Here is a 23,939-nt window from a genome sequence, read left to right on the forward strand (position 1 = left end):
AGCTGATACAAGTGTTTATACACAGTATTAGCATACTGCTGATGTTTGATAAAATACACCGAACACTTCTTTATGACAGTATGTCAAAAGTAAACATACCGAAACCATATGGTGTGGGGAAATAAAAGTACATGCTGCACAAATGAATGTTATTATTTTGTCAAAGTGTGTCCTTACTAGAAAAAATGGTAATTATCATTCTGTTATAAGATTCAGATCAGAGATACAGTGCTTTAGAAGTTGTTGAACTACAAACACAAGGACAGGTCATCAAGATATACAAAAAGTTATAGTGCCACAACAGCTAAATGTATGCAAGTTGGGCAGCCCTGATATAGAAGCTTTAGTAGTTGAAATTACTTCTACAGTGCTAATTAGGCATCTAGAGATATCACCCACCCTATCTGGAATACTTTATTATTTGATGTTAACACAGCAATAAAAATCACAGAGAATTTGGACTTCATGTTCTAAAATTTGAATTACACGAATCATTTATTAATTAAGATAAAATAAAAGAATTGCAGAAAATGAAAATGTGTTATTCCATGAAAAAATTATTTTTCAATATATCATAAATGTAATTTGAATTTAATGTACAACTGCATCTCTGCAACATTAAAAATTAAACAGCCATCAATATGCATTTTCGTCAGCTACAAAATTTCTCTGAAATTATGCGTAATGAACATATATACCTGAAACAGAAAACCAAAAAGAAAGACTTGACAAGATTATGATTACTATGAATACATTTAAAAGAACCTGAATGTTGATATGTGTTTTCTTTTAGAAAAGTGGAGGTAGAAAAAAAAAAAAAAAGATAATAAAGAAGTCATACGCTGCTATGAAAGTCTGCTTGCACTTCTGCCTTTCTCCATAAAAAATAAAATGTAAAAAAAGCCAAAATTGGTGCACTTTTTGATTGATGACACTATTCACGAAATTAAGAGGTGTTTCAACTTTACTTTATCTTTTGGTATGTTATAGAATGTCCAATGCTGTATTTTGGCCCGGTGCCGCTCTAGGCACCCCAAAGGCTGTATTTTGGCCGGTGCCGCTCTAGGCACCCCCAATGCTGTAATTTGGCCCAGTGCCGCTCTAGGCATCCCAAATGCTGTATTTTGGCCCGGTGCCGCTCTTGGCACCAGACCTCAGCATGCCACTCCACCACCGCAAGATTTACCAGGGAAATATCTGGCAGTGGCGAGTTTTTTTTAAAGGAAAGTTTGTATTTGCTGCATAGGAACCTATAGGTGCCTATATAGGAAATACGGCCTTGCCTGTGCCTAGCAACTTTGCAGTTGGTTTTCATTATTTATTCTTTTTTAGTTTTAGTTATTTGCCTTCTTCTTCTACCTCGGTTTTCAAATGAGGGTCGCTGACCCCAGCAGCCAAAAAAACTAATGCTCTGTGAGCTTACAATTTTAATTTTATGCTTACTTTTATTATTACTTATGGTCCTGTTTAGTGCCCCTCCTATACCAGTGAGTCTCTCACTCAAACCTCTGCCTGGTTGCTAGGAAAAATAAGACCCTAGCAACCAGATAGCTGCTGAAATACCAAACTTAAATTAAGTTAAATTGCAAATTTTCTCAAATTTTCACTTCATTATACTAGAAGTTAATCTGAAGGTGAACAACTCCTTTAATTCCTTAATGCAAATTAATTTTAGCTGTGTTTACAAATAACTCCACCAGTTATTTTTTGTATTTTATAATTTACCATACATTTTAATATACAGGCTTTTATTCTGACTTTTCATGTATGTTTTATTATTACAGTAATATATTCCAAAATATATTATTACATATATTCACCAGAGAGAGTATTAGAGATGATTCATGTTATAGCTCTGATTATTATTTTTGCAGTTATGTTACCTTTGCATAGTATTTCTCTTAATGCTGCCTGTATTTAGGATTTGAGTGTTTTACACATAAATAAATCTCATTTAAAACAATATGCTAAGTCGTGTTATTTTATTTTTACAGCTGGCTGAGTTTAAAGCTTTAACATGCTAAAAGAAAAGAAATAGTTATATGCCTGTTAATGATTTCTACGTGGTAAATCTGAAATGAAACTGATTAAAATAATTAGAAGGTATTTAAAGCATAAAGATAGATCTTCACACCATGTTATATTTTCCAGAGGCAGGACTCAGGCTGTTTCCAATTTTTACCCATCAATGTGCAGAAACTAAAAGGTCTGAAGTACTCCAAGCGGTGACTAAAAACAAAGAAAAGAAATAACACTGATAAGTGGAATACCCATTTCCATAGGACTATAATTTAGCTTTCGTACTAAATGTAGCTGAAATGTGATATCTGGCAGTTCCTGACACTGAACTACCCTACACAATTTTTCCACTAGAATGGAAAAAGGAAGAGGAATGCTAGAGTTCTAATTATCAGATTCTACAAATAAAAATGTAAAATTGTAAGTATGCCAAATGATAGATAATAATGTTGTCAGTCCTGCATGATAAGGTTATATATTGCCTGCACAGTTTTTACATAGCAAGATAGTCAGTAAGAACTGTTACGGAGACCCAAGTCTCGTTTCACATTTGTTCCTACATAGCAGGGATGTCCAACCTGCAGTCCTTCAGCTGTTCATAAACTAAAACCAGCATCAACTGACCTTACAAATACAGAGAATGCTGGACAGCAGCAGTGGAGGTGTGACATTAAAGACAGTTGATGCAGTTGTATAATGGAGGGGGTCTAACACCAAACACACACATATATATATATATCTTGATAATGGCCCAATTTAAGGACCGAAATGTCAACTCAATAAAAGAAACTTTGATACAAAGTTCCCTGTGTACATTGGCATCTATTTATCTATATTAAGGCTATTCTGTGTGTGAAGTGTGTACATACATTGAACTCATCCAATACAAGTGCTCTGTAACTAAGTGCAAAGATGCTTCATTTTGTGCCAATTAGTTCTCTGGCACTTGACATCTGGGAAGTTTTACCCCTAAAAATCTTGATAGAAAATTTTATTTTTTTCAAGGTATATATCAAATTCTGGTTGCCTTATATTTATACATATAATTATATTTGTACATAAACTAGCAATATTTGCTAAGGGCATAAAGAATATGGGATCCATTATCCAGAAACACATTATTCAGACCATCTCCCTTAAAATTTACTATAAGCAAATAATTTGAAATTTTCAAAGTTATTTCTGGTGTCTCTGTAATAATAAAGCAGTAGCTTGTACTTGGTGTTTAACAGACAAATTCAAATCCCTTATCTTATTCAGGTCCAAAGCATTTCAGATAATACATCCTATAACTGTGTCATTGAGGTTTTTTTTTTTTTTTCAAGGTGTAGGTTTTATCTGTCACCTTGGATATCTTTGGATCGTTTCTGCAAAACAGTACTAAAGTAATGTTTTATATAAAATACCTTTTATAATATGGCGGCCTGATATGCCAGAGGTATTCACCAATGTCTAAAAATAAATGTGACGGAAGTTTTAGTTCTCAACATTAACGTTATTCACGTACAAAGTTGCCTTCAAGGAAGACAGTGCTAATGAGGGATAAATCATTCCTTTACACGACCTACAATATACACGTTAACACCATCATTTCTGCAATAACTCAGCAGCTAATACTTACAAATCAGGCTGTTGCCCTTCTTTCAATGCATCTTGAGGCACAGGATAAAGTGCTTCATATGTTCTCTTGGAATCTGAGCCATGAATTGCATAGGCATTAAATTGATCTACTGAAGGAGGAAAATAATCCCATGGAAGAAGTACACTGCCTTCCCATTTTGTATCTGTCTTAAACACTTGTAGAGACAAAGGAAGACATTCCTGTATAAATTAAAAAAAAATGTAGGGGTTTATGAAGGCTACAACATTATATTCATAAGTATAGAATATATATCTAAATAAAAACACTATTGTTATAGGGCAAATATTTTATCTTTTATTATGGCTGTACATATTACTTGTTTCACAGTGACCTTTAGAACAAAAAATATATGATGTTTCTTGTTTATGCAAAAACCCCCGAAATAACTGTGTGTAATGCAGTACTAGCAGGTATTGGGGGCATAGGTATCTAAAATGATCTATCGATAAAATATTGAAAATATTGGTGTTTTCACTAACCCTTTCACTTGCTTATTCATCTACTCCCCTTTCTGTTATACTCCTCCCCAACCCCAGTCCCACATGACTTTGTCCTTTATCTCCTTTCTACCTAACATACTTTGAATACCTTATATTTCTTCCAGGTGCATGTGCATTTCTTTTTAGCAGAAACCTATAGTAGAAAGGACTGTATTCTAATCTCTAGTCTAGGGAACAACCTGTTTCCTTGAATTGCCCAGGAAATTTGACTTAACACATAAAAATAAAGCCTATATAACTTACGCAAGAAAGCACATTCATTTTACAATTGTCAGTTAAGATGTGCAGTATCTAATTATACATACTTAAACTAGGAGACAGAACTCTCTATTTTCTTTCTCTTGAATTGTGCCTAATATAGAAAAATACCTATGCTAGTATAGATTTATGTTTTTCTCTCAGGCTATGAGTAAAAGACATACTGTATATAGATTTATTCTTCTCTTTAAAATATACAACAATTTTACATAAATGCATTTTATTACATAAATATTTTTTTTTAAATGTATTATAGATCTAATGGTTTTAAATATGGGGGGCTGGTTTCTCTCCAAGCAGTGAATAAAGACAGTTTCACTCTCAATACAAATTAGCAGGAACCCCACCTCATATTTCTATCTGAATTACGGCAGGCTCATTGGTACAACCCAATATCTGTAAACTTGTTATGAACTAAGTTTACCAAAAGTAAAACTGGGGACTTCAAACTCCTGCTCAAGAAGAAAAAACACGTGCATTTTCCTTGACACTCACTGTTTATCATGGCCTTTAGCTCGATATAAGCATTTATACATTGGAGAACTAGGAAAAATAAATGGAAAGACACATGTACACATGTATGTCTGCAAATACACATTTGCCATTTTAACCGACAATGCAGCATTTTTCCCAGAATTCCAGCATCACTGTGGTTTCAAAGGGGCAATGCTCTTGCTGCAACTGTGCTGTGCCTACCGCAATTGTGTCAAGCATTAATATTTTTCAAGTCTGTCTGGAGTCATTTATGATGTTGGGTGTGCAAGTGACATGGGTTTCCTATTTTTCTGGAAAAACTGAACTGCAGGGGTAGGGATAGCTCTAGGGTTCCCCTGCATCAATAGATGCAGTAGCCCACAATTTAGAACAAAAGGCTGGAAGAACTGAAAGGCCCAGATGAAAGCACAATACAAGCACCTTGTACCCTAATTAAAGTGGCTTTACATGTACTGTAATTGAGTGCAGGAAAGGTCTGGGGATCGCAACTGCACTTGCAGACATGTATGTGCCCTTTAGACTTCAGTCATTAAAACAGAACCCTTACCAAGAATAAATATTCTTCAGAGACTTATAATGCATCTGAAAATGCAAATCAAATATGAAATATAGATGCTCAGAATTCTAAAACGTAATTGTCAAAATACAGGTTTTGTATCCTACCTTTGCTTGGATACAACAGTAACTTTAAATCATCTCTGACTTAAAATCTGCGAGGCTCTCATTACTTAAAGGTGATACAGATGCACTTAACATTGTGCTCAAATTATCAATTCAATATAATCATCCTGTGATGAAGCCAAAAGCTGCACAGTGCATGCTCTTAAAATGAGTTCTAAATTTGGCAAATCACATCTAATTATTCATAGGGTAGAAAACGGATGAAGCTAAAGGTTTCTAAACTTTATTATGCCTAATCTTCTCCCGCCTTCCTGTTTTATAGCTGACAACTGGGTTGTGCAGAACATGCCAAGACTCATTAGAGATTCCATTTTATTAAATGGTTACTTGGCAAGGGAAGACCAAAAATGAAAGGATAAGGAAAGAGAGAGAGGCGGATTCTCCAGTTAGCTCATTTTCTGTTGAGCCGTGCTGGGCTGAAGATCTGATTTTCTGTTGATTTTACTGTTTATGATCTTCGTTTGTCTGCTCAGTAGGATTTGTGTTTTCTTCACAAACCTTATCCTCACTTACTTTCCAAATATTTCTACGTTTTGAAAGAAGCAAGACCAAATGCTGCCCGTGCCTGGAAAGATAAAAAAGCACAGCAGTATACAGATCAGTCATTTGTTGAGCAAGTAACTAAAATGGGTTGCTAAGAAAAGCAATGCATACTGCAGGCAAGATTGTATTCATACAGAGCACACAGCAACTGCACATCTATATAGTCCACAGGAAACATTGCACTTCATTTTATAACATAGAAATGTACCTTACTAACACGGCAGTAAGTAAAAAAAAATCTTGAGAAATGAAAACCTCTCAGATTAAGAAACATAAAAATAAAACATTCCTTTTAACATTAAGCTATTACTCAGGTTGGGAAATGTATATATTTGGATATGTGCCTGCATAATGATTTACTTAGCAGTTCAAATAGTGAATAAAGGGGTGGTGGTGGGTGAAAGGGAATGTAGACAAAATGGTAAGCAGCATATTGGCATAGCTTGAGCATTTTTGGAACCCAAGTAGACTGATCTGACCAAATGAACTGCTTCACTTGCCTGCTAAAGGTGCAACTGACCTCCTGTCTAGTCTTCTATATTTCAAAAGTAAAAAAAAATACACAGAAAAACCGTTAGCCTGTGGCACCTTCATTAAGCTAGCATTCTTTTAAAAGCTGTGTGAACTTTAGCTCACAAAAATGCGAGGCATCACGGCAGCCATTACTTATTTCCAAACAAGATGGCAAGGTAATCCACCAAAACAAAAGGGGAACTGGAGTACTGTATTAGAGAACTCAAAGATTGCACCGTCAGAAAGCAGCTAATTCAAATAGAGAATCAACTAAAACAAATGACATCTGTTTAAGAAATTACAGTCAACTGAGTCAGTTGCAATGGCATTCTTGTCAAATGGTTTTAATCTCATGAGCCATACTGGCTCACTTACTCTTCAATAATGTACCATACCTAATACCCAAGACTGAGTCTTGGTAAGTGATTATTACATATATTCATGGTGTATATATATGTAAGGATACATAGTTCTAGCAAACACTGCTTTCCAGACCTACATTTGTAACTCATTACTGAGAAGCTCAAGGCTAGAATAGAAGCATGGATGGTTTCCATTATCTCTTTCTGGCATATGAACAAAACATTTTTCACCCATTTTTTTTTAATGCCTTTTACAATGTACAAGTCGTGCCTGAGAAAGGTTTGTTTGCAATAGTAGAAATCATAGTTCATTTAGGTAAGAAAGTGTCCTGGGTGCTACAAGCTCTCATGAGTGCGATTATCTTGGCTTTCCATGACTTCCTCCAATACTTATTTGAAAGCCAAATTACAAACCTGTAGCGCCCCACAGGAAGCAGTTACTTTTTATTAAGCTAATAAAAGGTCAAGGTAGACCTGAAAAGTTTCTTTCTGGAATGTTCCCCTAATTTGTGAAATGAAAGTATTTTAATTAACAAAAAATATTGGACTGCTGTCCAGAATATAAATATGCAAGCCAGATGGTGGATGTTGCTTTACCCAAATAACCAGGTTAAAATTCTCATTAAAGTAGTATTTACTGGCTACCTGATTAAAACCAGCATCTTATTGGTTCTAGTGGTTACTGTGCCTTGGTATCTGATGCAGTCAGTCTTATTGTTGCACAGGCAAAGTAACTCTTAAATTCTTGTCACCCCAATTTCTTGATGATGTTGAATAGTGTATGCCACGTTAAAATGTAGTTCTTTTATAATAAAATCTAGGTTGTATAATTAACAAACATTTCTCAACTGACATATACATAATACTAAATTGCATTTTGAAATGTAAGGTTACATTGGTTAGAATCCTACTAAGAATACAATTATTCAATCAGGCTTCATGCCGGGCAGAGCGACAGATTTTAACCTCCGCAGATTATTTACTAACCTACAAATAACCCATACTAACAGTGGATCTAGAACAGTAGCCTCTCTAGACTCAGAAAAAGCCTTCGACTCGGTGGAATGGGAGTACCTTTGGGAGGTGCTGGGGAGGTTTGGGTTGGGGGCCCGCTTCACTCAGTGGCTAAAACTGCTTTACAAACACCCAGTAGCCAGAGTTAGGGTGAACAACACTGTTTCTCCACCTTTCCCCCTATACAGAGGAACCAGACAGGGATGCCCCCTTTCTCCAACCCTTTTTGCACTAGCGATTGAGCCTCTGGCCATCACCATACGTAATAACCCCAATATTAAGGGACTCAACTTTGCCATTGTCACAGAGAAGGTGTCACTCTTTGCGGATGACATTTTGATATATCTAGCTGACCCAGGAACTTCACTATCTAACCTATTAGAGGTCATCCAGGAATTTGGTAAATACTCGGGGTTAAAAGTTAACTGGGACAAGTCCCAACTTTACCACATCGACCCCACCCCGGTAATACAGACTGCACCAAACACACTCTTAAAGGAGGTCACAACATTTAAGTACCTGGGGATACAGATACATAACGACCCCAATACATTCAGGCAACTCAACCTGAATCCACTAACGGATTCCCTCTCTCTGGCACTTAAAAACTGGGAAAAATTGCCACTCTCAATGTGGGGTAGAGTTAATATCATGAAAATGATATATCTACCAAAGTTCTTATACATCCTGCACAATACTCCATATACAATTCCGCGCTGTGTATTTAAAAAGCTGAATGCAATAATTAACCCATTTATTTGGGCAAACAAACCACCCCGCATCTCCTGGGAGAGATTAACATCCCCTATAGACAAAGGAGGACTGGGACTTCCCCATTTTTACTTTTACTACCTGGCCTCACAGATATACTATTTACATTGGTGCCTCTCACCCATCCCATACAACCCCAATATGGCCCTTCAAGCATCAATCCTTCATTCACTGGAAGGCTTGGGTACCTACCCCTACAGACAGGTCTCTGATATGGCCATTCTTCCGGATACTCTCAAAACCCCACACCCAGCATGGACCGCTGCATTAAAACTATTGGGTCATCCGCTCCCATACCCCTCACCATACCTCCCTTTATGGAAAATTACATTTCTCCAGCACTTTTGCGATTTACCAGATGTCATATACTGGGCCCGGTTAGGCATAAAAAAACCTATCTGACCTCCTCCCAGAAGGCCACTTTCTAACTCTCCAAACTCTACAAGAGAGGATACCCAATCAACGGATCCAACTGTATAGATACCTCCAACTCCGTCACGCCTTCCAGGCCCAGTTTCACTCTCTTTCCCCTACAAAGATGACTACCTCTCTCGAGGATACCTTATATTCTCCTACACCCAAAAAATTGTTATCTAACCTATATAAAAATGTAATGGAGAGTCTCCCAATACCTTTTACCCGTACTTACCAACTTTTGGGTCCAAGCTATCCCAAATCTACAAGAAGACCAATGGGAAGAAGCCATAGACACAGCTTACGACTACTTAATTTCAATTAAGGATAGGCTGGTACAATACAAATCCCTTCACCAAGTCTATATAACCCCACTGAAGCTGCTGAAAATAGGCAGGAAACAGAATGATCATTGCCCCCGATGTGATACCCCAGGAGCCAATTTTATCCATATGATTTGGGCATGCCCCCCTATAAATAGATTTTGGAAGGATGTAATGGGCACTTTGGCTCAAGAACTGGGCACCCCTCAAATAGTTGACCCTGTAGTCTGCCTGCTGGGGGTTATTGATGATATCCTATCGACCAATGCAGCCAGAATTAGATTCCGCACTCTTATGTTCTACGCAAAAAAGACAGTTATTATGCACTGGATGGGGAATAATCTGCCTACACTGAACTACTGGAGGCAGCTTGTAGATAATGCCCTCCCACTCATTAAACTCACATACGAAACCAGGGGAGCGGTGGACAAGTTTGGAAAAGTGTGGAGTGTCTGGTGCAACCCAGACCCCGAGGGCCCATAGTTCTACCATAGTCTAACACCAACCATATCAGTACACCGACTCGCCACCAGCAGTAGATAACCTTAACATGAAGTGAAATAATGCACACACTGTAATATATTGTATTGATTTATTATAACAAAATGTATGGCAATACTCATGTCTTATCTTATTGTTTTGTTTGATTTTTTGTAAAACAAATAAAAATTTACCTTTAAAAAAAAAAAAAAAAAGAATACAATTATTCTATTCTACCAAGAGATTGAAGCAATGTGTATAGTGATTGCTGTGGGTAACTGAAATAGTTTAATTTAGTATAAGAGTTGGTAAGCTAGACTCTATCTGCTCTATGCAAAATACATATAATTTATAATAGGGTATTCGGGATCTCTTTTTTAAAAGTGCCAGGTGCAATATAGTACATGATGCACAAAAGCTAGGGAGCGCTCATCTTTACACCTGCCTTGCAGAGGCATTTGTTCCAGTTCTCCCTATGTGTGTTGTGCCTAAATACACAAGTGACACAATCGCCATTTTTATTGCCACAAGCATCACCATGCTGGAAATTACACAACTCTCACCCACAATGCAAAGGCTAACTTACATCCCACATTGGTAAATAGTTACCAAGCTGTGTTGCACACTACCTAGCATGCACCCAAACTTACACCGGAATCCTGGAGAAAAATGCTACATTATATGTGAAAAACATGGTGATTTGTTTCTATTTTTGCACTTTGTGCATGCCTCAGGTCTTGCAGAGGTGATAAATTCCATAAACCTGGCAGACCATGGGCATCTGCAAATAGGGGCAATTGCCCCCCCCCTGTAATTTTGAATGCCACACAATCAAGTAGGGAGGACAGGTAATAATTATACTGGCACATCTGGGGTTAATATGTAGATTATCCATTTTCCATAATAATTATACTGGCATGTCTGGGGTTAAAATGCCCATTATCTATTTTATTTAGTGGTTATACTGGCTTGTCTATGGGTTAATATGCAGATTATCCATTTTCTTTAGCAATTATATTGGCACTTATCGAGTTAATATGCAGACTGTCCATTTTCCGTAGTAGTTATACTGGTGCATCTGTTGTTAAAATGCTTGTTATCTATTTTATTTAGTGATTATTCTTGTTTGCTGGGGTTAATATGCAGATTGTTAATTCCCATAGCAGTTATACTGGCACATCTTGGGTTACTGTGCTTGATCTATTTTATTTAGTAATTATACTGGTTCATCTGGGGCTAATATGCTCATTATTTATTTCTGTAATAATTATCCCAAACTGTTTTGGTAAAATACTCTCTACTTAAACATCCCCCCTAGTTATACAATTACGTATTAATTTTCAACAAACTTGCCACAAGTTGTTGTATACAGGTTTAGTCTAAAAAAAACCAGGTTGCTTTTACTTGATGACTTTGCCCCACCTTGGAAAATTTTCTGCGGACACTCATATGGCCGACTCAAGACTATAAGCAGTTAAAAAAATTTGAGATAACCTTGGTTAGAAGCATGGGAATCAAAGACTTGTTATGGAACTAAAAGCTAATTTAAAGCAATAGGAGCATGCAGCTTTGCAGAAGAAGATAACATGAAACAGTTAATGAGATTAAGGATGTGTTCTGCTGCTTTCTTTGTTGAAATATATTGAAATACACATAACATTTCTGAACCATAAAGAATGTCCTTTAACTATCACCTTCCTTTTAACTCTAATTCCATTCTATGTCTCTATGCTACAGAATATCCAACTGTTCTGTAGGGATGCCAGCAGCACATGATCTCTGAAGCATGACAAAAGCAATTACTGTTGCGGTGATTAAAGTCTTGCAAACTGCCAAGACTCAAGGGTGCTTTAATTTCTTCCAACTCCAATACCTTTACATATTCAGCACACAACAATATTGTCTTATTCCCCTAGCTTCAGCAGCATATTTGCATTGCGCCCCACCTCCCAAAACTCATACTGGTACATACTTACTAGCAATTACAGCCAACATATTAGATATAGTAATAACTCATGAAACATAAGCCAATATCAGCCCATTTTTCTCTATTCCTATTATTGCTTATAAAAGGAAATTATAATAGCAGTGTCATATGAAATTAAAGAAGATGGAGACAAAGAAGGACTATAGGGAAAATGTGAAAAGCAGACCTTAAAGCAATGCAGTTATTCATGGAACCAATTACATGTGATATTTAAAACTATTTTATGGATAGAGAAAAATGAATAGATTACAAAAGAGTTGGAGGCAACAAGAATATATAATATAGAGGGCAAAGTGAAAAGGTTCTTTGCTGAGGTTTGGCTTTTTGGAGCAACCGTATGGTGGAGAGAGCATTGAAACAGTTACAGCAGGAATGGAAGGGTGATACAGAGTTGTAGCCTGTAAGGCTGTATTACTGTGTGGGTGCAGGAGGGAAGGTTTCTTTGTGGGTGGTGTATGCAATAAATGGATCAAGTTGGGAGGAATGAGCAAAGATGGTTACAAATCACATGTAGTAGAAAACACCTATCAGCAGGAGGAGAGTGTAATAATGTAGGTCACAAGCAATCTTAATTTTTGTAAAAAGTCCTTTTTTAAAAAAATGTGCACACTCTTTTATGGGGGGGCTGCATCTTCCTTAGATGAAGTAATCACTCTTTCACTATGTAATTTTATTAAAGTAAGGGGAATAACTGAAAAAGTAATGATTGTTAAAAGGAAGGGAATGCCAGCTGGAGCCCTTGCCTTGGTTGTTTAGTGGTATATGTGGAGAACTACATTAGGATGTAAGGGGCTGCCTACTGTACTACAAGGACTTCTTGTTGTAATACTGCAGTTATAATAGAGCAAGATAGAGAGAATAAAGAAGAAGAAAAATTAGTTTGGACTACTTAGAAAGACGGAGGAATACTAAAAAAAACAATGTTAGTGGTGCGCTTAGGTGGAATCTGCATGCTTTCAAAGTATTGCAGAGGATATTTTGCCAGCTAAAAGTAGAAACTCTCAATGTTGTATAATGTACATCCAGTATTATCTGTGCATTTGTGGGTGTGGGCTGATGCATTGTTTAGAGGCAAGTTATATATAGGCATTATGGTTGAACGTGATGGACGTATGTCTTTTTTCAACCTAACTTACTATGTTACTATGATAATATTAACAGGTCCATACCTCAGATGTTCATTTTCCAATTTGTTTCATTATTTACATAATAGCAGGTTATCTTAGGAGTTAAACAATTCTCATTGGGGAAGGATGAAATTAGTTTGCTATTGCAATTTCAAGATAAACAGGTTGTAAAGAAAATATACAATTTTACATAGTAAAGGCAACCCTAATTCTAAGCAACGTTACAATATAAGTATATAACGTAAAAGTCGAGTTTTTCAGCACTAAAAATGTGCTCAAAAATTAACCCTCAGCTTATACTCGAGTATACCTCCCCCCATCTCCCTCCCTCCACTTTTGAGTCCGTTCAGGTAACATGTAACGCGCTCGCACACCCCCCCCCCGGGACGGATGTGTGTCCGTGCAGGGAACATGTAACGCGCTCGGACCCCTACCTCCCTCCCTCGGACACATTTTAAATGTTTATTTACCTGTCTGTGCAGGGAACATGTAACAGGGTTACATGCGCACGCACACACTGACTCACCTCACGATTGTGTTACATGTTACCTGCTGCACGGACACAAGAGTCAGCAGGACGGACACAAGTGGAGGGAGGGGTCCGAACGCGTTACATGTTCCCTGCACGGACAGGTAAATAAACATTTCAAATGTGTCCAAGGGAGGGAGGTAGGGGTGCGAGTGCATTACATGTTCCCTGCACGGACACAAGAGTCGGCAGGACGGACACAAGTGGAGGGAGGGAGGTAGGGGTTTGAACGTGTTCCTGTGATTCAATTGGTGCTGCCCTTAAACAGAATGGAAGTTACAAACAACTATATGAATGGGGAAGCCAACAGCAGCCATGTAAGCACCTGCAGCTCGGATTTAAAAAAGGGATTCAAAGCAGATAAGGCAAATCAATCTAACAGGGACACAAGTGGAGGGAGGGAGGTAGGGGGGAGGTATGTATGCACCGACACAAGTGGAGGGAGGTAGGGGGGAGGTATTTATGCACGGACACAAGTGGAGGGAGAGAGGGTGGGTGCACACAACGAACCATAGTAAGTAATTGGTACAATAACTTGTTATTTACAAAAATTAAATTTGCATTAAGTCCAGCATCAAGAATTATTTTGTCCTTGTAACTACTATTGTAGTACTGTGGTGGGACTTGTACACTGGGGTCCAAGTACTTGTAATTAGTATGGCAGCTTCCTTAGCGTTCCCAAACTTGCTTTTGTCTGCTGCTGTAGCATTTTTCTTTCCCTAAAGTTATCTATTTATTTATCTGTTATTTATTTGATTATTGAAACTTAGCAGTAGCGGTAGCATTTCCCACCCTAGGCTTATACTCGAGTCAATAAGTTTTTCCAGTTTTCTTAAGTAAAATTAGGTACCTCGGCTTATATTCGGATCGGCTTATACTCGAGTATATACGGTACATAACAATCTCTCTTATGTCCAAGACGCTATCCCTCACAATACCTTTGCTGATTAATGGTAAAGTGCCACCTGAGGCAAGGTTTACAGCAGGTGTTGCACTGGCACAAGGGGATATGAAGGGGAAATTATCTAGGTCATCACCTGGTATCTAGGTATAACATTCAGGCACCTTTTGTTACAAGGTATACCAGGTGCAGTATCAGTTTAGAACAGATAATACAAAATGGTTGGCTTATATTATATATAGAAATGTAACTATGACCTCCTTGGTATTCCTTACAAAAATAAATATTTGGTTACCTTGTTTTTACTCATGGCATTCCTATGCAACTATCATTAAAGGTGACACTATAACTCATCAAACAAAAAGTCACTGGTGTTCACTGAAATGTCTTGCTACATGCAATGTAGCTTGTCATTTACATGCTGAAATGCCCTTGTGGATTAGTATATGTAGGACAAATTAAACATCCTGTCAGAATCTGTATCAAACAGCAGAAATAAAATACCCACACTTTTGTAGCAGATAAAATATTTCTATTTCCAGAAGCTTCTCTGTATATAGGTACAATGTTTGCCAGTGGTGCTGCTTAGTATTAATAAAACTGTCAGTCTACAAAGTAGAGGGAGGTATAGACAGAAATTATTATAGCAGGTGGAAGACTGATTGATCAATTTACTTAATACCAGTGCCGGGCGCCCTAGGCAACCAGGTTGGCTTGGCCCGCCTCCCCCCCCACGCCGTGTGCACACGATGCACGCACACAGGGCAGCGGGGTTGTCGTTGCTGGCGGGGGGAAAGGGCCCAGAACTAGTGGTAGGCGAATGAATCCTCCATCATTGCTCCCTAGGCAGGTGCCTTTTCTGCCTACCGCTAGTTGGAAGGAAGATGATCAGCATTTAGCACCATCTCCTGCTAAAAATTCAGACCCAATCCGGCATTTAAAAAAATTAGATTAGGCAAGTCGAAAACATTAGACTCCCTGAAATAAACATCACCATTATTCTTTAAGACCTGTGGGTCTGGAGTTCCATCTTTGAGAGTGTCCAGATTAGGTAAGTCTTGTATGCAAGACCAAACAAGTTACAGGGCATCTAAAGACAATCGGTCTACAAAGTAGAGGGAGGTATAGACAAAAATTAATGCAGGTAGAAGACTGCTGGGCCAAGCCCAGGCATCTTAAGTCAAAAAACAAATTTTTGGGTTCACCACACAAAAAAATATCATGAATTAACATGTATTGAAAAATCTGCAGCTTTTCTGTAATAACTGTTAGTTTGTAGTGCTTCCCCCCAGTCCTGACAGCTTTTCACAAAGATCTTCTGGCACCTGCCGGCTGTACAGCTTAGAAGGAATTTTGCTCCATGCTAGGCTTGGTCTGTCTTTGTTTCTCTGCGAAGCTTCTATCATTTGTATGGCCAAACAAAAATGGCTGCAGTTTCCATAGTTTCAGGCAGTCCAAGCACAGAACAGAAGATTCCTTTATAAGAAGTACAACTGATTTTAATAGCATTTGTAAAACAGCTTTGTTATCAATGAGATCAAATTTTGATTTCCATGTTTGAATTTTAATGAACACCCTATAGGCTATTAGACAAAAAAAGCACAGCTTGCATAAGAGCTGATCAGATCCCACCTACACATATCTCAGGCACAGACTGCTTTTCCTTTTGCAGGAGAGTATAATTGCAGCACAGAGTTTCTAAGAAGAAAATATAAAGCCAAAAGAGAGAATTTACACAGAGTACATTAGTCAAGTCACACAGAAAAGAGGACACATAAATTATAAATAAATTAATACATTTGCAACTTACGGGCAAATCTCGACTTCTAAGTATTGTTCCTTTTCACTGTTTAAGAAAAATGCTTCCACCACTGAAATATCAGTAAGATATAGTTAGATTTAGATTTAAATATTACCGGTATATATAGTTTGAGATATTAAATGTAAAAAAAATACATGCAAACATACAACAGCATTATTATTATTAATGTGTTTACAATGAAAGGTGGTTATATTACAGTCTGGTTATATTTGAGTGTCAGAGAAACTTCCATGGTAAGGTTAAAGGAGAAAGAAAGGTACAAACTAAGTAAGCTTTATCAGAAAGGTCTATGTAAATATACACTCACAGAAACGCTGCACTGACTTCTCTGAAAAAAGATTTCTGTGTCTCTAATTCCTGTGCCACGCAGCTTTCTGCAGTCTCCTCTCTGCTGCTACCCCCTCCCTCAAGAATGCTAAGAACTCACTCCCCCCCTTTAGGAATGTGGATCTGAGCCAATCAGCAGGAAGCTGACTCATAGGGGCTGATTTACTAAGACACGATTTCGAATTGGAAAAATTCCGATTGGAAATGAACATTTTGCGACTTTTTCGTATTTTTTGCGTTTTTTTCGGCGTCTTTACGATTTTTGCGTAAAAACGCGAGTTTTTCGGCGTCTTTACGATTTTTGCGTAAAAGCGCGAGTTTTTTGGCGTCTTTACGAAAGTTGCGCAAAGTCGCAATTTTTTCGTAGCGTTAACACTTGCGCGCAAAGTCGCGCCTTTTTCGTAGCGTTAAAACTTAAAAGGCGCAACGTTTCCCAACAAATTTTTCCACTACAACAAAGAGACTGATAAATTGCAACTGACTGCTCTGCAAATAAAGACCGATGGTTAATAAATCTGGCCCTATGTGTTGGTGGACATTAAAGGGATTATGTCATGATTGTTATTACTAAATCACACAGTGTAGATTGAAAATAAATCTATTTTACCATAAATATTTTATTCTTGAACCAATAAATGTATTTTTTTTTAATAAAAATATTGGTGTGTACACAGCCATCTCAGGTCATTGTGCATAATCCTGTGCTTTCAGAAAGAAACAGCACTTTACAATGGAACTGCTTTTAGATAAGTTATTGTTTCTTCTACTCAGTGTAACTGGAAGAGTCATGTTTATGACATGCATATAATCAAACAAAATTAGTTGAACATTGTGTAAATCCTTCAGTATTCCGTAGGTTAAACTGTCATATATCAGTCACTTAACAGTCAAACTATAATCTAGCTCATCACATTTAAATATAAACTACAAAATCTACATCTAGCACTGTATGAAGTACTGGCCAGAATGATAGGTAATGTGCCAATTAATATCATACCAACCTTCATAGTCCCAAAGCCCTGGAAAAGGCTGCCCAGGAGGTCCAGGTGGTGCAGGAGGGTCATTAAAAAAGGGTGCATTTATATCCATCTGCAGACCATTGTCCCCAGGTTTAAGAGAGATTGTCACTGGTTCATGTGCAACAGGTTGACTGTTCCACTGATGTTCAATTCTAAAATGCATCTTCCAACTCTAACAAACAGGATACAAAGGTTAACTAAGCTTCTGGGTTACATAGAGCAAAGTGAGCAAAACAGTTATATGAATGTGTGTTTACAGACAAAATCTAAGACTAATTAGGCAGTCCCCATGGTTAATCCAGCCAAGGGCTGGGACTGTTTAATGTGTGAGGGGAAACAGCTTCCCCCACGAACTGTAAAGGTTTCCCTAGTCTTTAAAATGGGAAGTCACCATGAGCTTGGTCTCTTTAGACCCCACTTGCTGAAAGGGGTCATCGGTGCTGGAGAACATGAGACAGAGGTAGGCCTCAGAAGAACATAGGGGCCGATTCACTAAAGGTCGATAAAACGAGCGCTATTTATAGCATGCGTTAAAAATGTTATCACTTCTTATTTTTTGCGCCTTAACACTCGATTCACTAAAAGGACATTAGTCATAATTAAGAAGCGATGTTCTTTGCGTTATTTATCTTGCAATACGCACGTAACCATTTTTTTCTGAAAACTACTGTTCTGAAAATTACTATTTCCCTGAAAACTGGAGGATGCATCACTCTAGGACTGTCACATACTTGGAAAAATCCCACTGCAAACTCCATGTTGTGTTGCCAAACGCTCACAAACTGCAATTTGCTTTAAGTACCGCCTACCCCAAGTAGGTGTTAATATTCGCACAGATTACTTCGACTACTGTAGTCGAAGTGGAGAGCCTTTGGAGCATGCCTGGAGGCAGCAAGAGCCAGTGTGTGCATTAGCAGGGTTTTTTTTTTTTTTTTGATGAAAGACCTGAACAGGAAGTGGGGGCGGGGCTTCACACTGCACAAGGAAGCAAAGGAAACAATCAACTTCTAACTGAGATGCCAGGTCACTTTCAATGCTGGGACAAAGATAGGTAATTCTGGAGGCGGTTTAGAGTAATTTTACTTATTTTTTTTTTTCTTATTCTGCTTTGGCATATTAACTATTCATAGAGCAGCTAATTAATGTGTTGAAATTGATAATGTGATAATGTTCATGGTGTTAAAGGGGTTGTTCACCTTTCAATTAACTTTTAGTAAGATGTAGATGCTGATATTCTGAGACAATTTGCAATTGGTCTTCATTTCAAATTATTTGTGGTTTTTGAATTTTATTTTCAGCAGCAGCTCTCCAGAATTTCAGCAGCTATCTGGTTGCTAGGGTACTATTTAACCTAGCAACAATGCAGTGGTTTAAAACAGAGCCTGTAATATGAATAGAGGAGGGCCTAAATAGAAAGATAAGTAATAAACAGTAACAATAACAATACAATTGTAGCCTCACAGAGGAACAGTTTTTTGGAATGTGTGTGTGGGGGGGGGGGGGGGTCACTGACCCCCATATAAAAGCGGGATCGAGTCAGAAGAAGGAAAATCATTAACAACACTAAAAAAATGAAATATTGAAGACTAATTTAAAAGTTGCTAAGGACTGCTCATTCTATAACAAACTAAAAGTTAATTTAAAGGTAAACAACTCCTTTAATGTGATAATTACAATTTTAGAATACAGGAGAACTTAGTGCTCCCAAGTGTTCCATGCCTGCCAGTGCCATTGTCTGCAATATAAATGGGAAGCAGCTTCAGGCGGAGAAAGATGTTTTGACAGCTGTGATTTTCAGTGTGAGAATGTGATGGTGAAAACACTGTCATTGCCCATATAGGTGTCTGGAGAAGTAAGGAGATATGACATACATTCATTATCCACAGTTACAATGCAGTTAAAACTAAAAGGTAGTAAGAAACAATACATTTTAACTTTAAATATATATGGCAAAAGGGGTAATTTCTAAATGCAAGTGCAGTGTGAAAAGTGCAATTTTGGACCCAATTCATTGTTTTTTTAACCCACAATGTAGAATTTTCCCCCCGCAATATGTGTAATTTGCACCTGCCACAATGGGACACAGTGGATCAAAATAAATGCAAATGTGACTAAAATTACATTATGCTTACAGTGCTTAGCATCACACTATCGACTAGGATGGCTACCTAGCCAGGAATTTACCGAATTGGTTTAACATCTGCCAGGGGCTGGTATTACAAATTTACCGGCAAATACAAAAAAAACCACTGTTCCCTGTCCTTGCAACCCTGGCCCGCCCATGTAAGCCCTGACGCATCTTTGTGGAAACCCTGGTTTTGCCACCAAGTTTATGGTGGCAGTAGCTCCAGTTTTCCCTTGTGTCAACAGGTGCTCTTGTATGCAGTTCATCAGAAGAGGCAGCATGGACATAATGGTATTATTATATATTTGGAGGTACATTGCGCCAATATGCACAACAATTATGTCCATTTAGTGAGATTGCACTTGTGGTTGCAATTTTAAATACATATATGTAAGTTCTGATGTGAAAATTCACAAATAAATGCTGACAAGGTGTTTCCAGAAAACAGGATTTAATGAATGGTGAAAAGCAGAATGCTAGAACATATAACAGACAATGCCATCTATAACTGCGGTTTCTTTGGTTGTCACTTCATACCATTGATACAATAACTAGCAAAGAGATAACGTGTTAGTAACTGCACAAGATGTGCTGGATTATAGTGCTTGAATTCAGCAATATCACAAATGTTTTTGTTTGTTTATGAGACAATAATTCTGTAAATTTGCATAAGGAGAAAAAATACCTTTCCTAATATTTGGACTACTTTAAATTAAAAACATCTTAAAGCAATGCAGTGCAGTCTTCTACAGAAACAAATATTTATATTTTAGATTTTAAGATCTAGTTGGCAAGGTCCCTTTACCTCCTGTATTAGTATTTGTATGAAACTTGTATGTTTGATGTTTACACTTTCTCTTGTACAGCCCTGCTATATTTTTGTTAATAATAATAATGCTAATTAAAAGAGGTCTAAACCAAAACTTCCCCAATGAGAACTCTGCTGATCAAAAACTTAGATATGCAAGTGTATTAATGAATGACAATGCTTATTACTAGCACTTTATCATTCATACTTCTATCTGTCTTACACACAGACATGCCATGTTGACTTCATTAGATTATGCTGTGACCAAACAAAAGCCATTCTTGTTTTGTGCTAGATTGTTCTTTCAACTCCAATTTCAGTAATAATGGAATAATAAAGGAAAAGTAACACCAATAAATTTAAGTGTTTTATGTGCATTTAAATATACTGTAATATTACTCTGCACTGGTAAAACTGTATTTCAGCCTAAACCTGCTTAAGTATGCAGTTTTGAGTTGAAATGCACTGTGTCTGCCTGCACCAGGACCAAAGCAATGCTTCCAGATGCAGGCACAACTTGCAGATTTTTAAAGCGGAGGGGCAGGTTCTTGGCTTGCTCTTATCTGCAGGTTAAAAATCTGCCCATGTGGCATAAGTCATAAAATCAAAACAGAGGACATTTGTTGCCATAAAATAGTTTATTTGTTGGTGTTCAGTCAACAGATATGAACTTAAAAGGGCCATGGCACATGGGGAGATTTGTTGCTTGCGATAAATTCGTGCTATCGCAGGCAACAATTCTCCCAAAAATGCTTTCCCACTAGCAATAATGTAAATCACTGGTGGGAAAACTTGCACATTGCTTCATTTTTCCAAAGTCCCCTGAAGTTTCATCGATGGGCAACTTTGGAAAAAACAAACTATGTTTTCCCACGAGCATGGGAAAAACCACATTATTGCTGGTAGGAAAGCATTTTTGGGAGATTAGTCACCCACGGTAAAGCAGATTTATCACAGGTGAATATTTTCCCTTTGTGCAATCACTAATTTCACTATTGTACTGCTATTTTATCTCTTGGAGTTAAGAACATTAAGGCTAATGCCAGACAAGGCACAGGGCGGATATTTTCGGCAAGCGGAAAAGCGATTGCTGAAAATTCTGCCCTACGCCTCCTACATGGGCCTGCACCCGAATGAATGAGACGCTCGGGTGCAGGCACATGTAGCTGATACAAGCATGAAAACACGAAATAATGCAAAGTCTAGCATTTTTATGCATATATCGGCTACATGTGCCTGCACCCGAGCATATCTCATTCATTCGGGTGCAGGCACATGTAGGAGGCGTAGGGTGGAATTTTCAGCAAGCGCTTTTCCACATGCCGAAAATATCCACCCTACGCCTCATCTGGCATTAGCCTTAGGCCTCTCCGCCACTGAGTTCAGAACATAAGTCATTTACACTACATTTCTTAAACCACTACTGAAATCTATCAAGACTTGGTAAATAATAAAACTCTTGCATCAGGATTTACGCTCGTGAGAGCAAAAATTCAGTGGTGGAACTTCCAACACGTGTCCCCAGTTGTGTATGTGTTAAGGTTAGCCTTGTGATAGACAGGCTCAAGTGACCAAATGGAATTATATAACGTAGTGGAGTAATTATATTTAGCCTCTTGAATCTCTCTAAAGGAGGAGGGACAATTAAAATCCTGCAGCTTCTATGAACTAGGCCACCATCAGAATCAGAAATGTTGGGGCCCCGTACAAGTTATAAATATGGAGTCCCCCATAAACACAAGCGCACAGTGCAAAAATTTTGGCCACATCCCTTGTGTGTGCAATATAAATGTGATGTTGCTCTAATAAGCAGTCCATATAAAGAGTTTCAATAATTAATGGTCAGTTCACTGGAGATCAGTGGAGTTTGACCTAAGTTTATACCCTACTCTCCTTCTGCGCCTGCGCTGCGCTGTCATAGCATGATATGGAAGTTACAAGAAATTTTGTATAGGTTATGTAAACTGCATAAGTTTAGGAACTAAATGATCTTGCTGTAGGGCCTATTATTTAGTCAGTAGTAGTTCATAAACATAGTAAAAAAAAAAATGTGCTAATAAGTCAGTTCATCCGTAAGTTTCTTTGAAAGTAAGGATATGAATAGTAAATCTGGGTTGCGAACGTAGTGAAAGAGAACTGTACCGAGTGATTTTTAGTAGAAGGTTGTAGCAACAAAAGTGAATGCCTAAAGAGAGGAGGCACTGGTAGATAGGCTGATTTAAATATCATATTCTGTTGATATAAATAGGTACTATTTGTTTAAGAACCACCAGTACCCAACAACCATTTTAGAAGAGATGATTTACAATACTCACAGTTATGTGCCCCATTCCAGCGGTGTGAAGTTCTAACCTAAGTGTATAGGGACTAGGGTGCATCCCAAGATTTACCTATAAGATCCATGGTAGCATTATGAGAGCAGACTGTTACTAAAAGTATTCCACTAACTCAGGGATCCCCAACCTATTATACTCGTGAGCCACATTCAAATGGAAAAAGTGTTGGGGAGCAACACAAGCATGGATAAAGTTCCTGGGGGTGCAAATAAGAGCTGTAATTGGCTATTTGGTAGCCCCTATGTGAACTGGCAGCCTATAGAAGTCTCTGTTTTGTTTTACACTTTGTTTTATTCAACCAAAACTTGCCCCAAGCCAGAAATTAAAAAACAGCCCCAACTTTGAGGCTGCTGGGAGCAACATCCAAGGGGTTGGTGAGCAACATGCTGCTCACGAACCACTGGTTGGGGATCACTGCACTAACTTATCCAAACGTTAAGGAGCAGCAGCTACCAACCTATACTGGTAACAACAGCAATGCATTTCTCCACAATCCTTTCTCTTGGGAAATCCTACAGGACATTTAATAAATAATAATAATATTCAGGCCTCAAAAAAAAATTCTTAATATATAGGGACAAATAATTCTTGCTGCTTGCATGTAGATTTTATGATGCAAAATAAAATTGAATGCTGTAAAAGTTAGACAAAAAATTGGTGCAACTGAAATAATACAGGAAATTACATAACATTAGTTTATTAATGACTCCAAAAATACTTAGTTTCCATACTCAGCAAACTCACCTCTCCCACTAAAGATTTCCCACAAGTAGAAATCTATTTACTGCACTCAGTTTCGTCTGCACACGGGTACTTCCGGGTTTCTGTGCGTTCCAGATACGCAACCATTTCTCGTCAGCTCCTGGGCGTTGTTATAATTAGGCGTCCCCGTTGCCTTGGTTACACCTAAGCCTGACTTGTACCCAGCCATTCTTTCAATGCC

General features: G+C 37.8%; 1 protein-coding gene across 4 annotated transcripts; it reads right to left on the reverse strand.

The window, feature by feature from the left end:
• Positions 1-462: 462 nt before the first annotated feature.
• On the reverse strand, positions 463-23,911 carry c4orf33.1 (chromosome 4 open reading frame 33, gene 1). 4 transcript variants are annotated; one of them, XM_018093156.2, is made up of 6 exons: positions 23,741-23,845; positions 17,710-17,899; positions 16,370-16,430; positions 6,094-6,160; positions 3,641-3,840; positions 463-2,229 (listed from the first exon to the last, which is right to left on the reverse strand). In XM_018093156.2, exons 2-6 carry the CDS (start codon positions 17,888-17,890, stop codon positions 2,139-2,141), a joined length of 600 nt encoding a protein of 199 aa, XP_017948645.2. In that variant the 5' UTR covers positions 17,891-17,899; positions 23,741-23,845; the 3' UTR covers positions 463-2,138. The 4 variants fall into 4 exon arrangements, with proteins under 4 accessions (XP_017948645.2, XP_031755707.1, XP_031755708.1 ...); XM_031899847.1 differs by lacking the exon at positions 23,741-23,845 and adding an exon at positions 22,976-23,076; XM_031899848.1 differs by lacking the exon at positions 23,741-23,845 and adding an exon at positions 22,976-23,073 and having other exon boundaries at positions 6,109-6,160.
• Positions 23,912-23,939: the final 28 nt, after the last annotated feature.

The sequence above is a fragment of the Xenopus tropicalis genome, chromosome 1 (assembly GCF_000004195.4).
Source record: "Xenopus tropicalis strain Nigerian chromosome 1, UCB_Xtro_10.0, whole genome shotgun sequence".
NCBI classification, from domain to species: Eukaryota; Metazoa; Chordata; class Amphibia; order Anura; family Pipidae; genus Xenopus; species Xenopus tropicalis.